The sequence below is a fragment of the Diaporthe amygdali genome (genome assembly GCF_026229845.1).
Source record: "Diaporthe amygdali strain CAA958 chromosome Unknown NODE_38_length_435494_cov_65_447576, whole genome shotgun sequence".
Lineage (NCBI taxonomy): Eukaryota > Fungi > Ascomycota > Sordariomycetes > Diaporthales > Diaporthaceae > Diaporthe > Diaporthe amygdali.
Genome location: NW_026517058.1, coordinates 287600 through 312310, shown reverse-complemented (window position 1 = coordinate 312310; position 24711 = coordinate 287600). Strand labels below are relative to the sequence as shown.

The following is a 24711-nucleotide window of genomic DNA, read 5'->3' as shown; positions in this document are numbered from 1 at the left end:
ATGGGGGCGGCAAAGGAACGGATCTGCCTGCGAGTCACCCAAGAAATAGGATCCGGGCTAGCAAGGGATTGAAAAAGGGGCCTGGCCTAGCAGAATGGGGTGATGATGGGACGAGGGGAGAACAAAATGTCCGCCCGAATTCTTGCTGCTAGGAAAAGAAAACCATCGACTCAGCCCCGCCCTCTTCTGAATCTTTGTAATCTCAACGCATTCGCTGTATCAATCAGAATCAAAAAGTCTACCGTGTGCTTGGTGAACTTTGATAATGGCAGACTCACAGCAAGTGGGCGTGATTCCAGCGCCGGCCGGGGAGACCGCGCACTTCGGTGACGGTCACACTTCTTTACAGACCACGCTCATCGTTGTTAATCTCGTGACGTTTGCATTCGCAACGGTATTTCTGTGTCTTCGACTCTACACCTCCGCCTTCATCATCAAAAGACCTGATCTCGGTGATTGTAGGTACTGTTTTTAATATTCTCTTGTCCGCCGCTAACGTTGTTCACTCCTAGTCTTCATCGTCGCATCTTGGGGCGTAGGTGCTGGCTCGATCGCTTGCACCATAATAGGTAAGCTCGCCCCAGATCTGTCGCACAGACGAAATCATCGAAATCCATGAACCCTACCCTGACTTGAACCAGCTATTCAGTATGGCTTCGGAAAGCACGCATGGAACGTCAAGCCGACAGAGATCCTGGGTTATTATCACGTACGTGTTTGTCTACAATGAAAACTCTGTGCGCATGTGGCTGACAAGAATGGCACGGACAGAAACTCGTCGCCATGGCCGTTACATACTTCTGGACACCCAGCCTCACGAAACTGTCGGTTTTAACGCTCATCCACCACGTTTATCGGGCCAAATGGGGACGAATGTGCACCTGGGTTATCGCAGCAGCCATTCTCATATATACGATCGTCTTCACGGTCCTTGTTACTGGTCCTTGCAATCCAATGGGTGGCAGTGTGAAGTGCCTCAACAACGTGGGCGGAGCCCATGCGGCATTGAACATCTTGTCTGACGTGCTCGTCATTGTCTTGCCAATCCCCTTGGTCCACGAACTACAAATGCCAATGAGACAAAAGATATCAGTGGGGATACTGATGACGTTGGGCTCATTTTGTCTCATCGCCTCCATCGGCCGGATTGCTTTCGTGGTCGACATCCATGACAATCCGGACATCACATTCTGCGAAGCCAAAGTCGGGGTCTGGTCGGCTCTCGAGTTGAATATTGGCATCATGGGCGCCAGCTGTAAGTTCTCCACACCACTGCGATACTTCTGGGATCAAGCATGAGCTCCACGGCATAGTATTTTGCCGTGGTCAGTTAATGGTCATCACGTGATGATCACACTTGGTGTAACGTTCTAACAAAAGATAGTGGCTCGTTTAAAACCGTTTGTGCAACGCTACTTTCCAAAGCTATCAACCTCTGGTGCTGGGTCATATGGCCCCAAGATCAAAGGACCGAGTGGGTATGGAAACAGCGAGCGCAGCGACCGCCCGACCCGCGACGAATACCTACTACACAGTGTTCAAAAGAGCAGTATGGTTCCTCCCGAGGGCTACATACAGGGAAAGCATAATGGAATTAGCGTCCAGTCTGACGTTTATGTGTCGCGGTCCAATATGGGCCCGCACGGCACTGGTGCGGAGAATGTGTGGACATATACCCCTCAGGTGCAATCCGTTGGAAACGAATACCGCTCCTAAAGTTGAGTGAAGAGCTACGTTCGTGTCTGGGAGGAGTATAAGCCCCTCCAGTAATGGCTTGCTAGCAATTATTCATGCGAGAAGAATATGGGAATTCGTCGGAGGGATGTTTATAAGAAATTCGGTCATGAAGACCAAGTGTACGTATGGATCTGCTATTTGATCTCGTCGATTACTATCATCATATGTGCCGTCGGCTGTAATTTTGTCACTGGATCGACGGACGTACGTGTTCTTTCCCGTGTGCGTTAACAAGTTATTGTCTTCATCAGCTACTTAGCTGTCCTTTTCGTGTTCCTGAACCGTCATCTCTTCGCTGTGACGTGATCTCCCTGCCTCAGAACATGTCAGACGGTCATCGCCTTGGCTGCAGCGAGCTCTGTTCTATTAACCGTGCGAATGACCGACTGGACGTGTACAATTATACCGTTCTTCATTGTTTCCGGACTGAAATGTCTTTTGGCAAGGAAGTATCATTCATGATGGTTCTGGGACTGCGGTTTCTCGACTCCATCCGGACCTTTCTCGCCTCTTTATTTAATGGTATTGCCAGCATGACATACAGAGCATGTGTTTTTGTTCCACTACCATAGTTCTTGTAATGACTCCTGATTTTGTCTTTAGTGAAACTCGTCTGCAGACACTTTTGTGATCATCGATATCCTCTCGACGGGGCGCCCAACCAGCTTCGTCAGCCCCTAGTTGGCCACTTTGCAGAAATGTTTCCCACTCAACCAGCTATGCCGTCTGCAAACCCCTTGAAGTCGGCCTGGTCATAAATTGGCAAGCAGATAATTCTTAGGCTGTTATATGTTTCCATAAAAGTTGTGACCAGCCGGAGCAAAGCACCTCCAGGTCGGAGACGCACGTCTGTTTTCTTCTCGGAACAGGTCATGAAGCTATTATGTTCTATTCAAAGGATCGGTCACCCTGTAGTCTCCGCAAAAATACATCAGGAAGACATGACTCATCTTGTCTCGAATGCCACATAGTGGTACTAGCTGCTGATTTGGTGAATCTAGAATCCTAATTTGACGAATTATTGATAGAACCGCACAGCGCAAGCGTGCCCAAGGACTGCGGGATATGGTAGAATAGGGACTTGAGAATGCAATAGACTCAGCTCTTAGTGGATGAGAAACCACTGAAGATTCCAGAGCTGCCACCACCAAGGTTCTTGAGTCAATCTACCGAGGGAGTCCTAGAACTTATCGTATCATCAATCTTTTGGAAGTCTCGCGTGCGTTGGCAGAGGGTGATGAGGAAATACATGACCTGGTCTATGTCGTCGCACTGTTCACCAAACCGTACAACGGGTTGACTGGTCTGGTCATATGTTCTCTCCACAAACTTGATATGGGATGCCAGTTCAGCAATTTTCTTTTGATAAAAAATCACCGGGTCAAGCCACAACTACTTACGTTGGCTGTCAACATCTGGATTGGAGAATGTTCAGCATCAACGCAAGGCTTCATATGATATGGACTTATAGTTGTTGAGGATGCGACGCTCGGCACTGCAGGCGTTGACCCAGACATAGACACCGTCGTGAACGGAACCGATTTAGGATCGTTGAGGGAAAGTCCCACGAGTTCTGTGGGTAGAACAAAGGCGCCCACATCGCTCCAGAATGTTCGCATTAGTCCGCTAATGACGGAGTGCCTGTTTAATGTACAGCTTTAACAGAGTGAAACTTTTCCATTAATAAAGCCACAGTCTTGAGGGCGTAAATCCGAGCGGAAACCCCTATTTATGTACGAAGTGTAGAATTTGTGCGAGTGTGAGTTAAACCCTCGACGTTCAACAACACTCTCTTAGAGGGGAAAGACGTACGAAATGTCCTTGACTAGGTACTTGGTATTGCTAGTCTTTGGTGGTACTGTCCCGTGGGTGATTCGATAGTCGCATACTGCAGCCCGTGAGCTGCAGCCGAGCCCAACTTCTCAGCACAAAGCACCAATTATAGTTACTATAACTATCATCCGGCCTGCTGCAGCCCATCCTTACTCTACCCCGCAATATACGGAATTAATAGGCTCTGGAAAGCGCAATGTACGATCTCGAACTGTTGGCCATTATCCTAGAAGGATCTCGGAGCGGGCTCTCTGCTCCATTCAGCAAATCTCAATATGACTCGATTGTGGACTCCGCAACTCAGACGAGAATTCCACAAAGCAGTGGAAACACTTTATGAAACCTCGAACAACCCATCAGAAGAGATAAATTACCGGAATTCGCTGCGAGATGCCCCTCCCTCGCGCCATACCCTTCAATTGCGGGATGAACTTCAGCTCGCCGATCATGTCGCATATCTGGCTCACACACAAGAGGGAGCATACACGATCTCTGCTGCATGTGTGGAGGAAAATGAAAATGGGCTAATTATCCGTCTCGCAAGCAATAGTACGCCATCTGACCTGACTATCTCAGGATTGATGAAGATCTTAGACACCTTCACCGAAGGTGCCCGCCGTGGTAGACTATTTTCCTGTCAATTTCGGAGACTTGAAAAATTCTAACTTCTACTCCTTTGTTTGTAGGAACCCAAGGTGATGAGCTGCAGGATCTGCTGTTTGAAGACGTTGTGGGCCTGAGCAAAGAACGCATTCTGCAGCGAGTTCGACCTCCCTGGATGCCGACTCCTCCATACTTCCGTGGTGCCGAGAAGCCTCTGTGGGAACGCATAGATCAGATTCTGAAGTCTTTTGGGTACTCTACGACTTATGGCGACGTAATCTCACGTCTCGAAGCCTTTGTTTCAAAAGCGCGTGCTTTGAAGAACAAACCAGATGAGGCTCAGCTTCGTGTTGCGATCAGCAGCATTGTACGGAGCTGTGCTGAGGTATCCTACAGCGGGGACTACAAGTCTTTAGAGGAACAGCTAAAGACTATACCGCACAATCTCGTGACGAAGGACTACATGCAAATTGATAAGCTGGCTCGGTATTTTGGTCTCTGCAGGGACCTTGGAAAGCTCGCGCAAAGACTAAGTTTTCGTGGCACCACCAAGGCTATTACGCTGGAGCGTCTGATAGCCTTCGAGGCAGAGAAACCTGCGGGCGCCTTGAAACCCTGCTATGTCCACGCCGAGGTACAGCTACTCCTGTATTACGAACAGTACCCGTCAAACAAGCTACCTCGAGTCATAGGTTGCAGCAAGTCAGCATGTTTCCTATGCGATATGTTAATTAAACGACTGGGAAATTATCAGATCTCTTGCTCACACGGACGGCTCTACAACCGATGGACTATCAAGGACGTGTCATGGATGTCTGTGGAAAGGACACTCTATTTCCGAGACTTACTTCAAACAATGACTACCGAAATATCCTTCTTAGCAAGGAAATCAGCAGTTACAGATCCAGGACTGCTGAGAATTAGAAGATTTGGCCTAGAGAGCAGAGCGGTCCTTCCGCTGTCGAGCAACTCGAGTCTAGAATTTCCAAGAAAGTCAGCAGAACCACGCACAGACAACTTCACTCCCCAAATTTCAATTTCAACAACCACTGAGCCGAAGCCAACCCCTAATCAATTGAAGACTGCTCTTGACTCACAAACAGAGGAAGTGGCCGCTACGGGATTCGCTACAATGCACCCTGCTGCCACCGTATCGTGCTTGAATCTGCCAGCGGCGCTGGATCTGCAGAAAAGGGATCTGCCACACCACCAGAAGCTCGACTCAAAAGCGGAAACATGTTTAGATCTTGATCGGCTGATCGTGATGTTCGACTGCTCTTCCATCTCGACTGGATCCCTTTCAATTCAACAAATTGAAACTAATAAACCGAGCAATAACGAGAATGGAGTCAAAAACATTCGAGTCAATGAGATCCCTGATACTGAAATGTGCATTGGATCAGTGAGGTCGTCAAAGCTGAAGTTCCGATTGCAAACTCAAGGCAATGAGGCTCTGGAGATCGAGATAGTCTCGAATTAGCCGCATGTGGTGCCTGGCCAAGAACACTGAGAAGAGGATTGTGGCCACAGGTTTGAGAGCATAACTGCCTACATAGTTACTCCTCCTGTCGAGCTGCCCCTGGATCTGGAATGAAAACTAGTTCCGAGTTTCATTGTACTAAAGTGAGGAGGTGAACCTAAAGTTAGTATTACTGATTTGCTGGTCTCGGTTAAACTTGTCCCAAATGTGAATTTAATGAAGATAGTCCAGGTATCGGGTCCAGTGATGCTGCCAATCATCTGGGGCCTGGATCAGGTCATATACCAGATTTAATTCATAAACGGAGTTAAAATTCCCATCCAGTTCATCACGGGCCTGGCCACTGGCGGACTGCTAAAGCAGAACGGTCACAAGGAGCCCTACTGGTTCGAAGATGGGCGCTTTTCCCACCTACGTATCTTCGAAACCCAGTCGCTCTCCAACGCCAGCGGAGATACAACGGGCAGATTTGCAAACGGCCTTGACGGCGGCGCCGCCCATGGGCGAGGCCTTGCGGCTCGTGTGTGAGGCCCTGATGCGCAAGCTCGCTAAGGCTATGATGATAGAGCTGGAAGATTTGGACTCGAGCAGGCCCGCAAGTTCTTACGGTGTCGACAGCGTCGTCGCAGTCGAGGTGCGGCGGGGGGTGTTCAAGGCCGTGAAGAGCGACATCAGCGAATTTGACATTTCGAGCAACACGCCCCTTACACAACTGGCTTCTTCCCTCGGCTAAGAGCCACCTGGTGAGCGCTAGCGTCGCTAACAGGGAAGAGGACTAGCGAAGCTACCGAGATAACGTCTGATTGACATTTTCACAAGTAATGTAAGCTGGGACATATCGACTTCGGCATGTCAAATCCTTTTGGCAAATATTTGCGTATTTGGAATGTCGTTTGCACTTCCGGTACCATATGTATGCGAGACAAGCGATCATTCTTGTTTCCTGAAAGCCTGGCTATTCCCTGGCCTTACTTATTTCAGTGTCGACGTGCATACACAGAACGCCCCTACAGCATGACTCTACGCTGAGTAGACTTCTAGTTAGACATGAGTGTCACGTGGGCTGACGAGCACCATTCGCTTGGAGGTCAGTGGGGACAGTGTCGACGCTGACTGCATCAAGCGGTCCAGACCCCCTCTACATCCTCCATAGAGACGAGCTAGATCGGCATACCGTCCACACCGGATATCGTGCAGAGCGCCAAATTGTTCGTGTTTGGTACCTTCGGTTATATACCGAGAGGAGACTATCTGAGCGCTGGTTCAGATAAACGGATGGCACAGTTGCTGCTTGACTAGGGTTCGCTCGCAAAAATCATGCGGCTCCTGAACGCCAAGACGCACAGACTCGAGAGCTACGATGATGAGCAGTCTGTCCCCGGCGGCTATGCCATCTTGTCTCACACCTGGGGGAATGAAGACCAGGAAATATCGTTCGAAGACTTCAAAGAATTCCGGCTCCATCTAGGACCATCTTCGGCATCCGCGTTGCCCTCACCTGAAGATATTCAGACCGCGAGGCAGGCACTTCCCGAGTCCAAAGCTCCCGGCTGGGCCAAGATAGATGGCACCTGCGACCTGGCTCTCGAGTATGGGTACTCATACGTGTGGATTGACACGTTCTGTATCGACAAGTCCAGCAGCGCTGAGCTACAGGAGTCGATCAACTCCATGTTCCGGTGGTACGAAAAGGCCAGCATCTGCTTTGCCTACCTTTCTGATGTCGCGTCGCTGGATGGTGCTCAGGATGCAGGATCGGAGTTCCGAAGGTCAAAGTGGTTTACACGGGGCTGGACGTTGCAAGAGCTTCTCGCGCCGTCAAGCCTAGACTTTTTCGACCGGTCATGGCGGAAAATTGGCGACAAGTCAGGTCTTTCGGGGATCATTCAGGAGGTTACCGGTATCAATTCCCAGTACATCATCGGAGTGCCTATGTCAAATGGCGCCTCTGTCTATCAGTATATTTCGCGGGCGAGCGTAGCGGAGAGGATGTCGTGGGCTTCTCGCAGGCGCACCACGAGACCAGAAGACCTGGCATACTGCCTGCTGGGTATCTTTGATATTCATATCCCGATGCTGTACGGAGAGGGTCTGCATGCATTTCAGAGATTGCAAGAGGAGATAATGAAAGTTACAGATGATACTTCTTTGTTCGCCTGGGGATTAGGAAGGGTGTGGAACTCGTCAGAACATTCTAGTATTTTGGCCCCGGCTCCAGAGTATTTTGAGCACTGCTCAGACATCGAGATCATGGACCTTGTCGACTTCAAGCGTCCCTCGTTCCATCTATCACAGCAGGGCTTGGTTGTTGACCTGCCGATAGTGCAGGATCGCAAGTTTGACAACATCTCATATCTCATCCTGCACTGCGGCATCGCATCTGACTCTGATCAGAAGGTCAGTCTCGTCGCCGTGCCCATCGTGTCCACCCGTGCGGCAGAATCTCATCGCGAATGGGATGCGGATGGAAATTTTATTCGGCCCATATGGTGCACGCCCTTGCTCGTGTCAACCACATTCCTCGACTCGGCAACAACTGCAAGGGCACTTATAGTCAGGTCATCCCCGGCAAATGACCATTTGTGGACTGTTCCAATCTCTCTGAAAGCCCCAAGGGAGAACACAGAGAACCCTCATTGGAGTCTCCTTGGTGTCTACCCCCCGCAACCAACTAGGCAGGGCGGCTGCTTCGTGTCACTATACGAATTCCCATATGTCGCTCGCGCAAGCAGTCGGCAAGTCCACCTTGTCCAGCTATCGACCCCCACGCCCGAGACTCCTACACAGCCTTCCAGGGATCTGAAGTTCACCACACCGCCAAAGGACGGAATGGTTTCTCTCCACATTGACACTGAACTAGGGGCGTTTATCTTGCTCCTGAACTACCAGATCGGAGGCCCACGTCAGATGAAGTCTGGTGGGGCTGTGCTTTCTTTTGGGTACTGGTCGTCGCTCAAGTCGATGAGTTGTCGCCTATTTCCTTGTCCGAGAGACAAGGACGCCGAGACTGTCCAGAGAACCGTGGCAAGATTGTCTCTGACGTCCAAGGGACCAGGAGAGATCCCGTGTTCAGATGTGGACGGCGATGAGTGCAGAGTGCGTTTTGCACCTGCCGGTTGCGATGGGTTCTTAGACGTGTTCTGGGAGACGACGCCAGTCCGCCAGGAGGCGAGGCGCCAGGGAAGGACTGGGGATCAGATCCATCGCATTAGTGTTGTTGAGATATTTGTCACAAAGGGACAAATCAAAACTTTACCATTAGTATAGTGTTCTGAACCGCCAAATCTTTGTCAACGACGTCTGGAAGCGCCAGCCAGACAGTCTCAAGTGCTTTACTGATTGTTGATATGCTAATATCATTACGATGGAGTTTTCAAGTAAAATGTTGGCCAGATGAGCCCAGGGAAAGTCGAACAATCCGTGTCTACTCATGTTCACATGCACGCTCGTGACCAATTCCCGCTCGCTATAATGTAGAATCTTGAAGCCAAGCGTCGGAGTTTCTAGTCCAACAGGGGATACTCGAGGCTCAAAGCCGAGATTCACACCAGCCCAGGTCTCTTGATTCTCGGCTGATCTATTGGGTCGCTAACACCTACTATGTATTTGGTGTAAACATGCTATGGTAGCCCAGACCCTGTTTCTAGACCCCTGAACACACATTCCGTGCCAGTTGTGCATGTGACCGAGGCATGGGGTCGCTTTCTTTAGTCAGGTCCGCCCGCACGAACTACCGCGATCTCACCCCACAATCGTCTCCGACTTCACTTGTCCGCTTTGGGGTCTGAATCGGCCCCAACCCCCTGTCTCTCGGGACCGTTTGTTCCCATGCTTCAGTTTTCGATTAACACTAACCCGAGCCACCGGGTTAAGATCGTCATCGGCATATCGTAATGATGCGAAGATAAACAGAGATCTCGACGCGCTGTTTATAGTACGTTGATACCCTCCTGGATTGGGTGTAACATTGACCCAGATACTTACCGAAATCCTCATGTTGTAATTACCACCATGAACCCACAAGATTCATTTGTTTGGACAACGTTCCAGCCCAAATCTTTCTGGGCCCGGAAACGGAATGTCGTTCTTAAGAATACGGTACCTTTCCAGTTGGAAATGCTGAAAACGACGGGGAGGTACGAAGCATTTGATCTGAAATGGCATCCTATCTACGACGATGAGCCCGCCACGTGGCCTGTACCGAAACATCTTTTCTGGGACTCGGATGTTGGGAAATGGATCGAGGGTCTGGCTTATTTTGGAGATCTCGAGGAAGGGAATGAAAGTCAACTCGATCAAGCTGCTGCGGATCTTGTTCAGAAGATCAACAGGGCCCAGCAAGAGGACGGCTATCTGAACATTCATTTCACCGTGGTGGCTCCTAAGGAGCGCTTCTCTAACCTGCGGGATCTCCACGAGCTATACAATGCCGGCCATCTCATCGAGGGGGCTTTGGCTCACCAGCTACGCTTCAAGTCGGACGAGCTCATGAAGCCGATGAAGAAATACATCGATCTGCTGCACAAGACCTTTGGACCTGGTGAGGGCCAGAGACATGGGTATCCGGGACACCCCGAGATCGAGCTGGCTCTAATCCGATTTTACAAAAGAACCGGTGACACGAAGGCTTTAGAGCTTGCAAAGTATTTCGTAGAGGAGCGAGGAAATTCGACGGGGGCGAGTGGCAAGCATTACTATGATGCTGAAGCTGAAGCGCGTGGCGAGAGCAAATACACTGCACCCTCGTACTATCCCGCGGCGCGAAGTTACTGGTATGTCCTGTCTCACGATCGATTTTGAAGACAGGATCATTAACGATCGCATGACAGGTATAACCAGGCACATAAGCCAATCGTCGAACAAGAGACCATCGAGGGCCACTCGGTAAGAGCGATGTATCTTTTAACGGCCGTCGCCGACTTGGCCGTCCTCGACCCCAAGACCTACGGCCCCAAGTATCTGCCCGCACTCAACCGACTATGGAACAACATGGTGGACAAAAGGATGTACCTCACAGGCGGAATTGGGGCTATCAGCAAGTGGGAAGGTTTCGGAATCGACTACTTCCTGCCTCAATCCACAGACGAGGGCGGTTGTTACGCCGAGACATGCGCGGCGATCGGCGTTATGATGCTGGCGGAGCGGCTCCTCCAGGTCAGTACCCAAATATCATCTCTAAGTGCGTGACAAAAGCTAACCATGCCCAGATCGAACTCGACGGCCACTACACTGACGTTCTAGAGCGCGCCCTGTACAACGCCATGCTCACTGGCATGTCTGTCGACGGCAAGGCTTTTACCTACGTCAACCAGATGGCTACATCGGAAGCGGATGCGTCCAACAAGCGCGAGGAGTGGTTCGAATGCGCTTGTTGTCCTCCCAACGTCGCAAGAGTCCTTGGGCACATCGGAGGTTACTTATGGACTCCCAAAACTGATTCCGAGACCTCGACCACAATCAATATCCACTTGTACGCTTCTGCATCACTCGACTATACATTGGAAGGCACCCAGAAAAAAGTCAAACTGAGCCAGACGACCAACTACCCGTGGGAGGGCAGCGTCGATTTCGCACTCGGCAATGTTTCCGGTGTTGATGTAGACATCAACCTCAGGATACCGGCATGGGCAGGCGATTCCTGGGAGGTACGTAGCACAAGCTTCATCCGCTGCACAATCACTGTCCGCTAATAGAGTCCACCACAGATAACTCCCAAGCCCCCTTCCACGTCCCTAAGCAAGGGATATCTGCACCTCGACGCTGCATACCTGAAGAGCAACCCCAACTTCAGGCTCACTGTGCCACTCGCACACCGCCTCCTCCGCCCGCACCCCTTCACACTCCAGCGCATCGCGGTTCTCGCCCGCGGGCCTTTGATCTATTGCGTCGAAGACGTTGACAACCCTTGGGTCACGGATCACTTCAAGTCGCTTGTGCTGGCACCGGGCATCACAAAGGCGGGGGAGCAGCTGAGCGGGCACGTTGTCGAGGAGGAGAAGACGGACCTGCCCCTCGGCGAGCCCTATGTCGGGTTGACGCTCAAGAAGGGCGGGCTCGTCATCCCGCAGGATGAAATGCTGCCTGCCTTGGAATCGAAGGGTCTCGAGGCGCTCATCGAGGGCAAAGAGGGTGTTGACCTACTATTTGTTCCGTATTGGGCGAGGGCAAACAGAGGTGGGAAGCACCAGATGCGTGTCGGTATTAGGACTTTGGATTGATTGATGGACGCATTGTATATGACGAGGTCTTCCAGGACACCTTCTAGTAGTGAGAAGACATTTGATGATTGCTATTCAGATACATTGTATACTTTATGAACCGTGGTAAATTAGAACGGAAGCCAATCGGAATGGATTCTCAAAGCTCCGTCTGGAATAAAGGATGAACGATATTGGATGATATGCCGTGACACACAATGACATAATTAGATGAATAAATGCGACGGTATGGATGCACACCTGCCGGTCATAGATGCAGGACGACATGTTGCCGACATTGTAGGTCACATTTTCTGATAGACATACCGACAGTTATTCGGTGTATTGTCAAAAGTCTTCCGACAGCATCACAATCTTTTGCATTCAGAGGGAAGCTTATATCCTATCTAGTAGGCCCTAAATACAGTTCAAAACAAAGCCGCCGACAAGAAGATATCACCACATCTATCGCATGAGAGCGATACTTCTGAGGGAACTGGATTCAAAATATAAAACAATCATCTACCAAGGGAGACCACATTGTCTGCAGCGTTTAGGCTTTCCTTAGTGGGCCTGCTCGACGTGGGTACCTGTATGATCATGTTTCTCAGAAACAGAGCCCGCGATTGACTTTCCAGACGTACCAACTGCGAACTGATCCACGGTGGTATACTTGAACTTGCGGGCTGGGACGCGGTTGTCGAACATGAGATCAATCTCTCCAAAAGTGCGATCCTTGGTCTCTGGTAAGCGACACCAACACCAGATATTACACAGGAGGTTGGTGCCAGCATAAAAAAGACCGGCTTTGGCGCCCCAGTTCCAGGCTGTAGACTATGTGTCAGTGCAATGCTCGTTCTAGCTCATATAAACGCGTAAGAGGACCTACCGGTGGCCGAGATCATTCGGGGGGTGACAGAGTTGCTGAAAATACCGGTCACATTATACACAAAACGGCCGATAGTGACGGTCTTGTACCTGAGTCTACCGGACGGCGTCTCAGCGACGATGGGGTAGCAGACAGGGCCGATGGTGGTCATGTTTGCCAAGGTGGAAATCACAAGCAGCACACCAATAGCTAGCTGGGACTTTTTGCTCCCGTCGAAGCCAAGACCGCCTATAGCGACAAGACAGAAGAACATGAAAGTCATTCCGCCCATGTATAAAGTAGCCCTGCCCAGACGAGGCATAAGCAGCCAGCAGATCATGCCTCCGATGATATAGCACGCCGAAAGGGAGATGTTGAGGTCAAAAGCCTGGACCTCGTTGAATCCTGCGGCCTCGAGAAAAACGACAGAGTAACCGAGAATCGCATTGCCGCAGAGAATTTGGGCAGCCCAGACAACGCAGTTGATCTCGGTGCGGCGAAGGTTGGTCCCCTTAAAGCAGTCGGCGAAGCTGGCGTTCTCGGTCTCAGCCTTCTCCAACTCGGTCGTGTAGACGATGTACGCCAACGTAGACTCGACCTGCTGCTGGCGCTCGGGGCTGTCCTGCCGCAGCTTGATAAGTGCCTCGCGGGCCTCGTCGGTCTTGCTGCGACGGATGCAGTTCCAGGGCGACTCTGGTGCGAAGTACGCGGCAAGGAATAGGGGGATTGGCCAGACCCACTGGATGGCGAAGGGGAGCTTCCATCCTAGGTCGCCTGACACATTGACGACGGCGCGAACGACGCCTGACGAGAGCAGGATGCCACCACCCCAACACATGCAGACGTAGGCAGTAACGTATGGGCGGAGGACAGTGGGAACGACTTCAGACGCGTATGAGGTCGAGAGAGTCTGGAAGACACCCCAAGGAATGCCGCATATGAATTCTCCGAACGCGAGGACGGATAGCGATGGCGCGAAGAAGGGAATGAAGATAGCGGCCAGCATCCACACCATGAAAGTCATCATTGTGTGACGGCATCCAAACTTGTCCTGGGCGTAAGTGTTGATTGCCAGACCGCACAATTGTCCAATTAGGGCCGAATTGGAGAGGACTGATTGCCATTGTGCCGAGATGACATGCGAGTCGCTCGCTGCGTCGTAGGTACCGAAGCGATTTTGGAATTGGGTTTGTCCGTAGAAGGAGGTGATCTAAGAGAGACAGAAGACAACAATTTAGCTACCACACCGTACTTGGCTGCCCTCTCTCGTGAGGAATCAACTTACAATGACCAAATCATATCCTTCCATGACCAGACTGGTCGACAAGATCATAGCCCAGAAACAAGCCTTCTTGTACTTCTTAATAGCTTCCTTGATAGTGAGCTGCCTGTCGGCGGCATCGGCCTCCTGGGCCTGACGGATCAGGTCATGAGTACGCTCCGAGTCGAAGTCCAGGACTCTGATCTCGTCCCGAGTTGGGACAATGACTTTTTCTTCCGCCATGAAGAGAAGAATTCGCGGTTGGGCGTTGCACGGTATGTGGAGTGTAGGACCAAAAGTCCAGCGAATTAATGTAATCAAGTAGGGTTACTTTCGAAGCTACAGGTAGCCCGGAGGAAGCCTGCCGTCGACCAGGGACCGAGAGGACATAGTGCATGTGATATACGGAAGTCGTCGCGTGCGCATGAGAATATGTCGTCGCATAAGCAGTGGACGAAGTCACCCCACAAACGTCTCCGAGGCTGTCACGCCTGAGTCTAGCTGTGGACAGACCATCTAAAATCGTGGATATGGTCTAATGGCCTCACATGACAGCTATAGTTGTCGGGCTCGGGTGTGGGGGTGGGTGAAAGTCGGCGGCGGAGGTGGTGCGAGCTTGAAGCGGGCCAACCAGCGCCGGCATTGAACCTTGTATGGGCTGTTTCGAGGCCAGCACTAGAAGTAAACCGTAGGAAGCGGAGGTGGCGGGGTGGTAGTGTCGGAGATGGGGGTGCATTTCCTAGCCGGAAAGGGGGGAGGGAGTAACATTTCAAAGTCAAGACGCGATGAACACTGTAGCCCTGTGAGTACAGATGACATCAGACTCACTCTACTGATGGACTGTGGACTGCAAACTGGTCCCTGCTTCGTGGAATATTTTGACGCAGGTACCTTGGAACTTTATTTGACATGTGCAGCCCAAGAATCGCGAGCGACACCCTCTTTTATGTGACTTGTAAGGCGACATATCTATTGGTGGGGGACGTTGTATTTACCATCTCAAAGCGGTCGCTGCCCCGGGACCACCAAAAATATATAAATTGACCGTCTCTCCTGGCTTGTGATGGCTTCGTAAATTAAGTTAATTACTCTGTGTTACTTTGTCTGACAAGAAATACTCGTCGTCGACCATGCGTGCTGCCGCTCGTGAATGCCTAGGCCTAATATTGGCCGCCACGGCCGTGGCTAACCCACTCGACCGCCGTCAATCAACAACGGCCATCGTGAACTTCGGCAACAACACCGGAACTCCACAGCACCTCGCCTCCGGTACCCTGTATGGCTTGCCTGATGTCGTGTCGCAGATTCCTGACCACTTTTTCACCGACATTGGCTGGAATTATGAGCGAGCCGGAGGTGCTCAGACGTCTGGAAAGGGTTGGATCGCCGGACTGACTGCGTACAAGTGAGTATTCTACGGCTGTCACTCATCTGTCTGAGACAATCTCCCTGCTGACATCCTTAAGGCAACGATTCGCCACCGTGGTCGCCAACTACAAGACCACCATAGCCCACGGCGGCACCTTCATCCTGCTGATCCATGATCTGTGGGGCGCGGATGGTACCCAGAGCTCGTCTGCAGCATACCCTGGTGACAATGGCGACTGGAGCAGCTGGGATAATTACCTTACTCAGCTCTTCTCGGATCTGGCCGCCAATAGTATGACCACAAAACTGGTGGTCGATATCTGGAATGAGCCCGACCTCTCTGCTTTCTGGGGTCGAACCCAGGATCAGTATTTGCAGATGTGGGGACGCACATACTACAAATTCCGGTAAGCAAATTCCGAGCAGAAAAAGTATTTTCCCTGATGACTTGGTTGGTGTGTATAATTGCTGTACTGACGACCTGGTTGGCGTTTGTCAGTGCCCAATATGGAACTAATGTCCTCCTGTCCGGCCCTGCCTCGGCCGGTGAGCCCCTGACTTCGAATTCCTGGTGGCAAGCCTGGGCCTCTTTCGCAGCTAGCAACAAAAGTGTCCCCGATCAGTATGCATGGCACATGGAGGGCGGTGGCGGAGATCTGATCTCTGCCTATGGCGGCCTCGTTGCTACTCAGAAGAAGTACGGCCTCGCCTCCAAGCCCGTGAACATAAACGAGTACGCCACCTTCAACGAGCAAGTCCCCTCCGGGTCCGCGTGGTGGATCTCTCAACTTGAGCGCATCAACGCTCACGGCCTGCGCGGCAACTGGCTCAGCGGCAGCAACCTGCATGACTACCTGGCCTCGCTCTTGGGCAGGACCGGAACTACCACCGGATACTACCCCAACGGCGACTACCAGGTCTACAAGTACTACTACCAGAACATGACCGGCCACCGCGTCGGCACTACTCCTTCAACCGACCTGAAGCTCGACGCCTACGCGACCGTCGGATCGAGCTCGGCCATCGTCCTGGTCGGAGTGCGCATCTCCACCGGCACCTGGACTTTGCAGCTTAACGACCTGTCCGCCCTCGGCCTTCCCACTTCGGGGACCCTCAATGTCCAGACTTGGGGCTTCCCAGTCGCCTCTGACGTCCACTACGGCGAGGTCGATGGCCCGACGAACCTCGGCGTCTACGGCCATGCATACAGCGGTAACACTGTTAGTTTCCCCGTATATCAAACCGATGCTACAACTGCGTATGCCTTCCAGTTCTCCATCTAAGAGGATGAGTGTTGGGCCATGAGATTGTCAAGGGAACTTTCGAGAGGCTTTGTTGTCGAACAAGTGTAAATATCATGCTTTTACCTTTCTTTGTAAATATAACAGGGAATATATGAACAACTTTTCACAGTCTCCTCCACTGGATGTTGATGGCGGGATCAGTCCATGTGTGGCGAAGCAAGCACTCGTTGCCCATCACCACAGTGGGCTACTAGCACAGTGAAGTATATGATATGTAGCTCTTACATTCATTCCAGGACAATTCGTTCCCACATATAACAATCAGGGCTCTGTGTCGTAGCTCGATGTAAAAGAATTGGGGATGGTTGCAAGTAAATGTATATATCATGTCTGCCTCAGACTCGATCCCGTCTGCACCCACTGTCTGTCCTGTCTGCAGACATCTATAAGACGCGTGAGAGTCTGCATGTACCGATTTCGAATAGGCCACCTGTCCAACGTGGTGAGAAGCTTGCGTCCCTCGCGCAGCATCCGAAGCGGACCATCGGCTGCAGTGATACTGCCAACACCCATGATAGTGGCGCGCATCGACCTCCCCCGCTTTATAAAGAGCTGCACCAGCTCATCGTCGCAGGGACGATCGAGGCGGATTGATGATATGTCGTCGAGATCGCTCGTCCAGTCATCGTCTTCGCGCGCGCGGTTATTGATGGATCCCCGCGATGAAGTGCCCGGCTGCTGTGGCGGACAAAGGCTGCCGTATGCCCAAACTACCAGCGTAACCAGAAAGACCTTGGTAGGCTCATAGAAGGCGTCTGTCGAGTATCGCCTGACGTGCCAGAAGAAAATGCCGCAGTGCACGAGCGCGAGGCGCGCTTTGAACTGGTCGTCCGTGATCCATCTTTGTACCTGCTGGCAGAGTCCCTGGAACCTCGCCGCAGCGTCGCTGCCGTCCCTGACGTCCTCCGACGTCAGAAGCTCCGCCATCTCGCGTATTGGCTCGTACGGTGCGAGCAAAACTATCCGGGCAAAGTGTAGGTGTAGGACGGTCGAGTTTTCGGTTCCGGCCTTGGCGATATCACTGTTTGCAATCCAGTGGAGTACATCCAAGCAGTCGCACGCCGCATTTCTCCAATGGTTGTAGAGAGGTATTTGTGGCAACCAGACTGGGCCAGTGAGATCGCACGATTCAGCATTGCCTTTCTGTGAAGAGGGCGTCCAGCGGAGTAAAGGTCTGTTGAGTGAAGCCCCAACGTCCCATGTTTGACAGTACAAGCCGTGTACAAGTAGAACTCGTGCGAAGTCGCCTGTGTTCTTGAGGAGTCGCTTCTCCACGTACAATACCCTTAACGCTTTCTCCAGAGTGGGTTGTTTGATGTAAGGCTCCATATGATCGGTTCCGGCCTGCCATATATCCTCTTTACATGGCAATGTAATGTTGGCAACGCCAAGCAACAAATTCGTCTCTGTGTCAAAGTGGTATCGAGACATGTTCTCAATGAACCAGATTGAGTGACAAAGGCGTCGCGCACTTTCTGATATGATCCAAGCTCGTCGACCTTGAAAGGGGACGTCGTCCCGGAGGACCGTGGGTTGGCTTTTGTACAATGATTTATACTCGTGTACAAGATCTTCGAGTGCCGACAACTTGTATCTCTCCAGGCGTACCGAGCCACAATACGCCAATCCGATATAGTTGAGAAGCTTCGACTGAACCAAGCTGAGTGACTCTATAGTCAAAACCTCGGTCGAGAAAATAGCTCCTCGTTGTCGCAAAACCCGCCGAAGAAATTCATGGAGGGCGACTGCTAATTCCGTGTCTCCCGTTTCGAGATATTGACTCCCGATGGCCGACATCGCCAACTTGACAATCCAGGAGGAAGTGCTCTCGCTTTCTAGGTCAGGATGGACTATTGGTAGTACCTTGGGGTCAAATCGCCGTCTGTAAAATGTGAGTAGCGTAGTGAAGGCTGACATAGGCGGAAGCTCAGTGGAGAAGAAGGGTCCGCCCTGCACGGCGCCGCTGGACGTTAAGCAACAATCTTGAAATGCTTGACACATTATACAATATTGTTCAAGGTTGAAGGGTCTGACCTGAACATCTGAATAATCCCGTCCAGGAGGATTTGGTAAAGGAAAAAGCACAAGCCTGAAGCCGTCCGGTTCCGGTGCCGTCGCCGACAATTCTGTGCAAGTACGGGAGGATTCCCTGGATACCCCCTCTCCAAATATCCGGTTGGCATACCGCCCATTCCGAGGCTGCCTGGCTCCTTTATTATCCACATAAGATGTACCAGGTGTTTCTGCATCGTTTGAGTCAGGAAGAGTCCCAGGGGTCGAAAGCGTTTGTCCGTCAACCGGGCTCATCATTTGTGTTGTCGATAGAGTCTGATTAGGGAGGCCATTGACGTCAGTGAGTGAGCCCCAATACTGCTCGCTGGAAGCCATCGGGTTGTAGTCGAACTCTGTCAGGTTGAAGTCCATAGACGGCGAGATCCAATTCAGTGTGGAAATCATATAGGTGTCCGCTTCCTGTGGTCCCAGATCAACCGGCTGAACAGGCTGTTGCATAAAGTTTTGCGCTTGTGTCCGATGCTGATGTGAAGTGGGCATTACTGATGTAGACATCACAGCCGGCTGTATCTCATCGTCCCTCGGATCCTCATACTGCACATTTTCACAATTTGCGTCCGCCACCGCCGAGGCGTCATCACGCGTCTCGCTGCCCTCAGGGAATGTGCAATCCAGCGACTTCTGTCGGCATCGTGTGCATGGTGGCACCCCACTGCATTTGACCCTAGATGCGGCGCACTTGGTGCAGGCGCGGAACCTTCGTAAAGGCACGTGGTGGCGATGGACGTTTTGGTGACGGTCTAGGGCGTCCCTGTAATCTCATGCCATCAGTGGACCTCTTCCTCATGAGTTAAGCAGATCAAGATGATGAGAGAGTGCCCGACTTTCGACTGAATCTTCTGCCGCAGACATCGCAAGCACGATTCCTCTCCTTGGTATGCGTCGCGACGTGTCGCTTTAGATGTTCGGCACGGTCAAATTGTCTCGCGCATATCGGGCAGGCTTGTCGAAAGGTTGACTGCTTTTGAGGATGGCCTTCCATCTGGGTCTGGACATCGTAAGCCTAGGGATTTTGTCCCAGAGGAAGATTGTTAAGGCTGATGAGTTGAAGGTTTGTGTCAGGTTGCAGTTCAAGCACGGGTTAGAGCAGAGCCTTGGACAGTTTGGCGTTGAGGGGTCCGGGCTAAACTTCTCCGCTTCCCATCATTCCCTTTCCGGGCCGCCACCGAACCTGCGGCAGGGTTCCCTTTGGGGTAACTTTTCTCATAAGCGCAAGCAGTTCATTGGACTGGTAGTTTTCAGGGCGTGTACCATGTGATCACTCGTTATAGCGTACAGATCAAATCGCTAGGGAGAAAAGCGCGTGGAGTGGATATTTGCAAGACGTTCACCTGGCTCTAAGCTGCGTAGCATGCACGGAGTCACAAGACTACGTGATTGCAAGGTGGCACAAGACTACGTGATTGCAAGGTGGCACCGAACCCAACTTAATACTACTAATTTAAGCTGTATTCGAGCTGCATTTGACGTCGGTGAGCCTGGCGTTGAAACAAGTCCCTGAACTGCATTCAATGCAGCCTAATAGCACGCTACCCAATCTTATAGTTCGCAGATACCTGTCGAGAACGAAAGTAGCATCTCAGGATACATTTCTCTTTTCTCAGAATGAGAATGAAGATTACGGATTCCAGGCGGCAAAGCAGGAAGCGTTGGGACACATAATCTCTATCAATCAAATCAACTGTACTGTACAGGATTTCAGGAGTTAATAGCACTCGGTGACAGTGTTGGTTTGTGGCAGGTCTCTGTTCAGCAAAGACTTTTCTTGACATTGAGCGAACTCTTCCTAGTATCGGATCCCAAATCATGCTTCTTTAGCCATGATCAATGCTATAGATACAGATGAGCTTCTGCTGGATTCTGACACAGTCATTGGATGAGCAATCACAGCGAATTATGGGGACCGCTGACATCGTCAGGTCACTGCTTTAGAGATTTTCAAAAATGCGATGTTGTGACAGAGTTCGATGTGTGACAAAACCTAGAGAAGTCGGAAGAAATTATCTCCTCCCAACATCAGCAATCCGAATCTAAGGACTCTTTGGCTTCTGACTGACTGCCGGGCAGAAGCATTAATACTTGCTGCCACAATCGCAAGTCTGTTACCATGTAGCCAACTCATATGACATGAAATGAACAATAAATGCGTTGGGGCCTACTTCAAGTCACTGTGATAGAAGACACGTTCTATTCACCCCGGACTCTATAAATACCGCGAACGTCAAATCCTGTTCCTAGCTCTACCGCTCTGCCAAATCAAACCTTCTCGCAAGACACAAACCTTTGAGGCAATACCACAACATAACACGCAACAAGAACCCACTTGGCACATTGAGGCATCGACCATCAGACTCGGACATCAGCCTTCCCTTGCCTCACACAAAAAGAAATAAAATGTCGAATTACGGCATTTCTAGCAGCAGCGGGACGGTGAAGGGTCTCGAGCCTATGAACTCGGACACAGCCAAAGAGCTTTCTAAGAGCTCTTCTTGCCCCTGCAAGGATCCAAATTGCACCCAGGGTCACGGCAGCTCCATGTGTCCGGTTCGCATGGGTGGCGGCAATAAGTGCCGGGAATGTAAGGACTACGAGAGTAAGAAAAAGGTTTAGGTTGTTTTATTGGGAGCCGGAAACAAGGGGTACCTCAAGAATCAAGCATTTTGGACCGCAGGATCTGGGGCTAGAAGTAAAAGGCTGGGCGGCTGCGAAACACCTGGATCACACAATGCTCACCTCATTGCGTCAATTCTAATCACTACTGCTCGTTCATTCCTAGCAACCAGTCCTTCACAATAAACTACAGTAACGCACCTGGAGACCTTCATGGCGTCTCATTGATCATGTGAATTCTGCATCTGTTTTCGACGATATTTAATCCAAGTTCTTTCATTATTGTTGAGTGGTCATGCTTACAACTACTTTGAAAGCGCAGCTGTTGTCTGAATGCTGGCTGGCTGAGGCCTGTGTGATGCTCCAGATCTAAGAGCGACGGCTAGCCAGAAGAGTACTATGTAGCCGCCGAGGAAATTATGTTGAGCAGCCGCCTTAAAATGCGTTAGAGAGTCGTGCTCAAAACCGTCCTAAGCTTAGTCTGAGGTTGCAAACTTTTAGGCAGAGACACTACCTACACTGTAAATGTGTAAATATGTGTGTTGCCCGTCTCAGGGCTTGTTCAGGATGCGTGGGAGTAGGCTGAATTGGTTGTGTCTGGTGTTTCTCGTGCGAGTGGCATTCGATGTTTCAACTGTATCATGAGGGAGATAATATTGAAAGCTTTGATGAAGGCTGCTCAGAGTGCCATTATGTGGTACGCGAGATAGAATCACCTTTAGAGTGATGTGAGACAGTTCCTACATCGTCACGGGATAGACACCCGGCTTTGCTGTAGAAAACTGGGAATCTCTCGGCAGGCTGAGATAGAATTGATAGTGAAAAGCGCTATAATCACCTGATATTGAGCCACGCAAAATATGAAGCCCCTGTGCTACCTTCGCACTTCCGCGGATATCGTGCCTTTCGAATTATCCCATGCTAACAATCAGTGTGACCAGACTTCATTCGCATATAAGAATCCACCGTGTGTTCTATTTGTCCGTGCCGTTAATCCATCGGCTAATGAAGACTGGAGCTTATTGCTATCCAAGTAAAGAGCCTTCCCACCTCAACTCTGCACAAATTGCGCACTCGGCCTTAAATCGCATACTATCACTGTGTGGGTATTTTCCAGTCACAATGACCAGTGGTTTGATTCTCGTTGTCGCTGGATCGTGTGACGTTGTCTATATCGCATCTCTCTTTCTCCAGTGTATTAGATAAGTATTCCAGATGGAATTGATTTGATACGATAATTGTCGACGTAAGGTTCACCAGATATGTATGACAATCTATTAATTCCCCCCCCCCCCCTCAACGACGTAATATACATTATTGGGGCTGATAAGGGGGACTGAGAGACCGACAAAATCATAACGAGCGAAGAAAAAAGCCGTGCGACTGTTCTGTCCCTCATCGACAGTAGTCATCGGGGTATTGAGCTTGCGGGCTCAAACTCTTCATATGCATGCAACTTTGACATTTTACGCTAGAATCATACAATATCGCCTCGCCATCTCAACTACCCGTGTCGCTTGGCAGTTTTTGGAATTTGCATTAGGATCATTAGGATGATTGGCTCTACCTTGCCATAGACTTAAGCTGAGGCGCGATTCTCAATTGTCTCAAGGGAATGTATCAGATGAATCCAGTGCGTCTTTTAAACAAAGAACGGTAATATCCAGACCTAGTGTATGCATAACCAGCCTCCGCTCTATCGGCAAAAGTTGTCCCTACCAATCCCCAGCCAACAGAGGTTGCACTGAAATAGTGCGCACCCTCCATATAGAACTTTGTTCATGAACGAGATTATTTACGTCTTCTATGCCTTCCTCGAGCCAGTATCCCATTCCGCTGTTCGACCTGAGTTGGCCAACCATCTCTGACTCTAGCGAACGCCACACTAGCCTGCGCTCACGCAGCGGCTCTATGATATCTTCTTGTCCATCTTCCAGTGTGGAATCATCAACTGACATCCGTGCTCGGAACACACTCGCTGGTATGGCCACGATATACCGCGGAGTACTCCATTCTGACTTCCGGTAGAGATCCCGCATCATCTCATCCATGGGCTGCAGCATGGCCGGCTCAGAAAGCCTGATGCGATCGTTGGGCGCCATCTGTGGCGGGAACCAGGTGCCACGCAGCGTTATGTGAAGATACCTGAGTCGCGGCAGAGATTTAGGCAATTGATTCAACAATGACAAGAACATGCGCCAGCCGTGAAAGCGTTCGTCGGCTGAAATATCCTGGTCCGTAAGCGGGGGCCGGGCCACCATGCCCAGATTCCACTCCATCTCGACTGATTCGATATCTGATAGGGCCTTTGTAGGTAAGAGCCGTGGGAGGTGCTGGATTAGAGGCATTCCAGAGATGTGGAACCGGTTAGTGGAGTAGAGAATGTCGAATCCTTCAATATACCTGTATGGATAGTCAGCAAATCAGTCAGCTCGAGCGCTTCAGGCAACATAGAAGCGAGACACCGAAAAGTACTGGGAAGAGAAGGGCTCACGCCTGTCGACATGTCATGAGCCAGCCCATGACCCCCAAAAAGCACATCGACATGTCGCCACTGTCGCCGAGCAGGCCATGACACGACTGAAACCGTCCTCGAAGACAGGAATCCTTCACCGGGGTAGACGTCAGATCCTCCGCCCTGGCACTGAGATGACCCCTCACACACCACTCTGGGTCTCGATGGCAGATGCAGCTATACCACTGCCAGGCAAGAGGCTTCTCAGTCTGGCGATTGTATGGATTAGAGATATTGATGCCGCCCGCGTGCAGGGTGCTTCGCGGATTCCCGGCCAGCAGGGGCCGGTCGTACCGAAGGTCCATGTGGACGACGCGGTCGCCAAAGGCCTCGATCAGGATTATGCGGCGCAGGTCCGGGGGGAGGCGTTCAAAGAAGATGCCATTGTTTGGGGTTGGGACTATCGTGGCCACATCTTTTGTGGTAGCATTCTCGCTGGATGAAAGCGGTGTCGGCAAGAATGGTAAGGGAGGTATTGCGGGGGGGTCAGGATCAGGATTCTCGCGCCAAACCTGGCGCTGAATCCAGTTGATGAGAGAGCTGTACATCTTATGATGGTCCACAAGATCTGAACCGGTATTGCGTACAGTGTCACGGGAATATTGATTCTCCTCGACCCTTATATCGTGTCGAACCCGGGAGTCGGAAAGCTGATGCCTGCCAGGCGCCCGTTTGGTGTTTCAGCTGCGTGCGTAACCCAATCATCAAAGATTACGTGAACAGATTTATTAGTGGGGTCCATATCACCTAGTGCTTCAACGTTGGATGACAACGACGTTGTCAAAACACGCAGATTCGTCTTGATCATGCACATTCCCGGCAATGTCGTTATTGCAGCGTCTGGAGATACATGTGACGGCCC

At 51.0% G+C, this 24711-nt stretch overlaps 9 protein-coding genes across 9 annotated transcripts; 6 read left to right on the top strand and 3 right to left on the bottom strand.

The window, feature by feature from the left end:
* Window positions 1–265: 265 nt before the first annotated feature.
* Window positions 266–1716, top strand: J7T55_005360 (uncharacterized protein; the record flags this gene model as incomplete). Its single annotated transcript, XM_053133678.1, has 5 exons — window positions 266–458; window positions 513–569; window positions 642–709; window positions 772–1255; window positions 1385–1716. The coding sequence occupies 5 exons, from the start codon at window positions 266–268 to the stop codon at window positions 1714–1716; spliced, it is 1134 nt and encodes a 377-aa protein (XP_052988546.1).
* Window positions 1717–3845: 2129 nt separating this feature from the next.
* On the top strand, window positions 3846–5653 carry J7T55_005359 (uncharacterized protein; the record flags this gene model as incomplete). The annotated part of the gene is made up of 3 exons (XM_053133677.1): window positions 3846–4119; window positions 4257–4807; window positions 5255–5653. The coding sequence occupies 3 exons, from the start codon at window positions 3846–3848 to the stop codon at window positions 5651–5653; spliced, it is 1224 nt and encodes a 407-aa protein (XP_052988545.1).
* A 394-nt stretch (window positions 5654–6047) lies between these two features.
* Window positions 6048–6386, top strand: J7T55_005358 (Highly reducing polyketide synthase alt5; the record flags this gene model as incomplete). Its single annotated transcript, XM_053133676.1, has 1 exon — window positions 6048–6386. The coding sequence occupies one exon, from the start codon at window positions 6048–6050 to the stop codon at window positions 6384–6386; it is 339 nt and encodes a 112-aa protein (XP_052988544.1).
* A 584-nt stretch (window positions 6387–6970) lies between these two features.
* Window positions 6971–8920, top strand: J7T55_005357 (uncharacterized protein; the record flags this gene model as incomplete). The annotated part of the gene is made up of 1 exon (XM_053133675.1): window positions 6971–8920. The coding sequence occupies one exon, from the start codon at window positions 6971–6973 to the stop codon at window positions 8918–8920; it is 1950 nt and encodes a 649-aa protein (XP_052988543.1).
* Window positions 8921–9664: 744 nt separating this feature from the next.
* On the top strand, window positions 9665–11871 carry J7T55_005356 (uncharacterized protein; the record flags this gene model as incomplete). The annotated part of the gene is made up of 4 exons (XM_053133674.1): window positions 9665–10425; window positions 10483–10807; window positions 10861–11298; window positions 11359–11871. The coding sequence occupies 4 exons, from the start codon at window positions 9665–9667 to the stop codon at window positions 11869–11871; spliced, it is 2037 nt and encodes a 678-aa protein (XP_052988542.1).
* A 543-nt stretch (window positions 11872–12414) lies between these two features.
* On the bottom strand, window positions 12415–14222 carry J7T55_005355 (uncharacterized protein; the record flags this gene model as incomplete). The annotated part of the gene is made up of 4 exons (XM_053133673.1): window positions 12415–12440; window positions 12495–12677; window positions 12740–13928; window positions 14004–14222. The coding sequence occupies 4 exons, from the start codon at window positions 14220–14222 to the stop codon at window positions 12415–12417; spliced, it is 1617 nt and encodes a 538-aa protein (XP_052988541.1).
* Window positions 14223–15109: 887 nt separating this feature from the next.
* Window positions 15110–16630, top strand: J7T55_005354 (glycoside hydrolase family 39 protein; the record flags this gene model as incomplete). The annotated part of the gene is made up of 3 exons (XM_053133672.1): window positions 15110–15384; window positions 15446–15754; window positions 15847–16630. 3 exons carry the CDS (start codon window positions 15110–15112, stop codon window positions 16628–16630), a joined length of 1368 nt encoding a protein of 455 aa, XP_052988540.1.
* A 345-nt stretch (window positions 16631–16975) lies between these two features.
* Window positions 16976–19706, bottom strand: J7T55_005353 (uncharacterized protein; the record flags this gene model as incomplete). The annotated part of the gene is made up of 3 exons (XM_053133671.1): window positions 16976–18614; window positions 18837–19464; window positions 19556–19706. 3 exons carry the CDS (start codon window positions 19704–19706, stop codon window positions 16976–16978), a joined length of 2418 nt encoding a protein of 805 aa, XP_052988539.1.
* A 3343-nt stretch (window positions 19707–23049) lies between these two features.
* On the bottom strand, window positions 23050–24397 carry J7T55_005352 (uncharacterized protein; the record flags this gene model as incomplete). Its single annotated transcript, XM_053133670.1, has 2 exons — window positions 23050–23737; window positions 23829–24397. The coding sequence occupies 2 exons, from the start codon at window positions 24395–24397 to the stop codon at window positions 23050–23052; spliced, it is 1257 nt and encodes a 418-aa protein (XP_052988538.1).
* Between the last annotated feature and the right edge of the window lie 314 nt (window positions 24398–24711).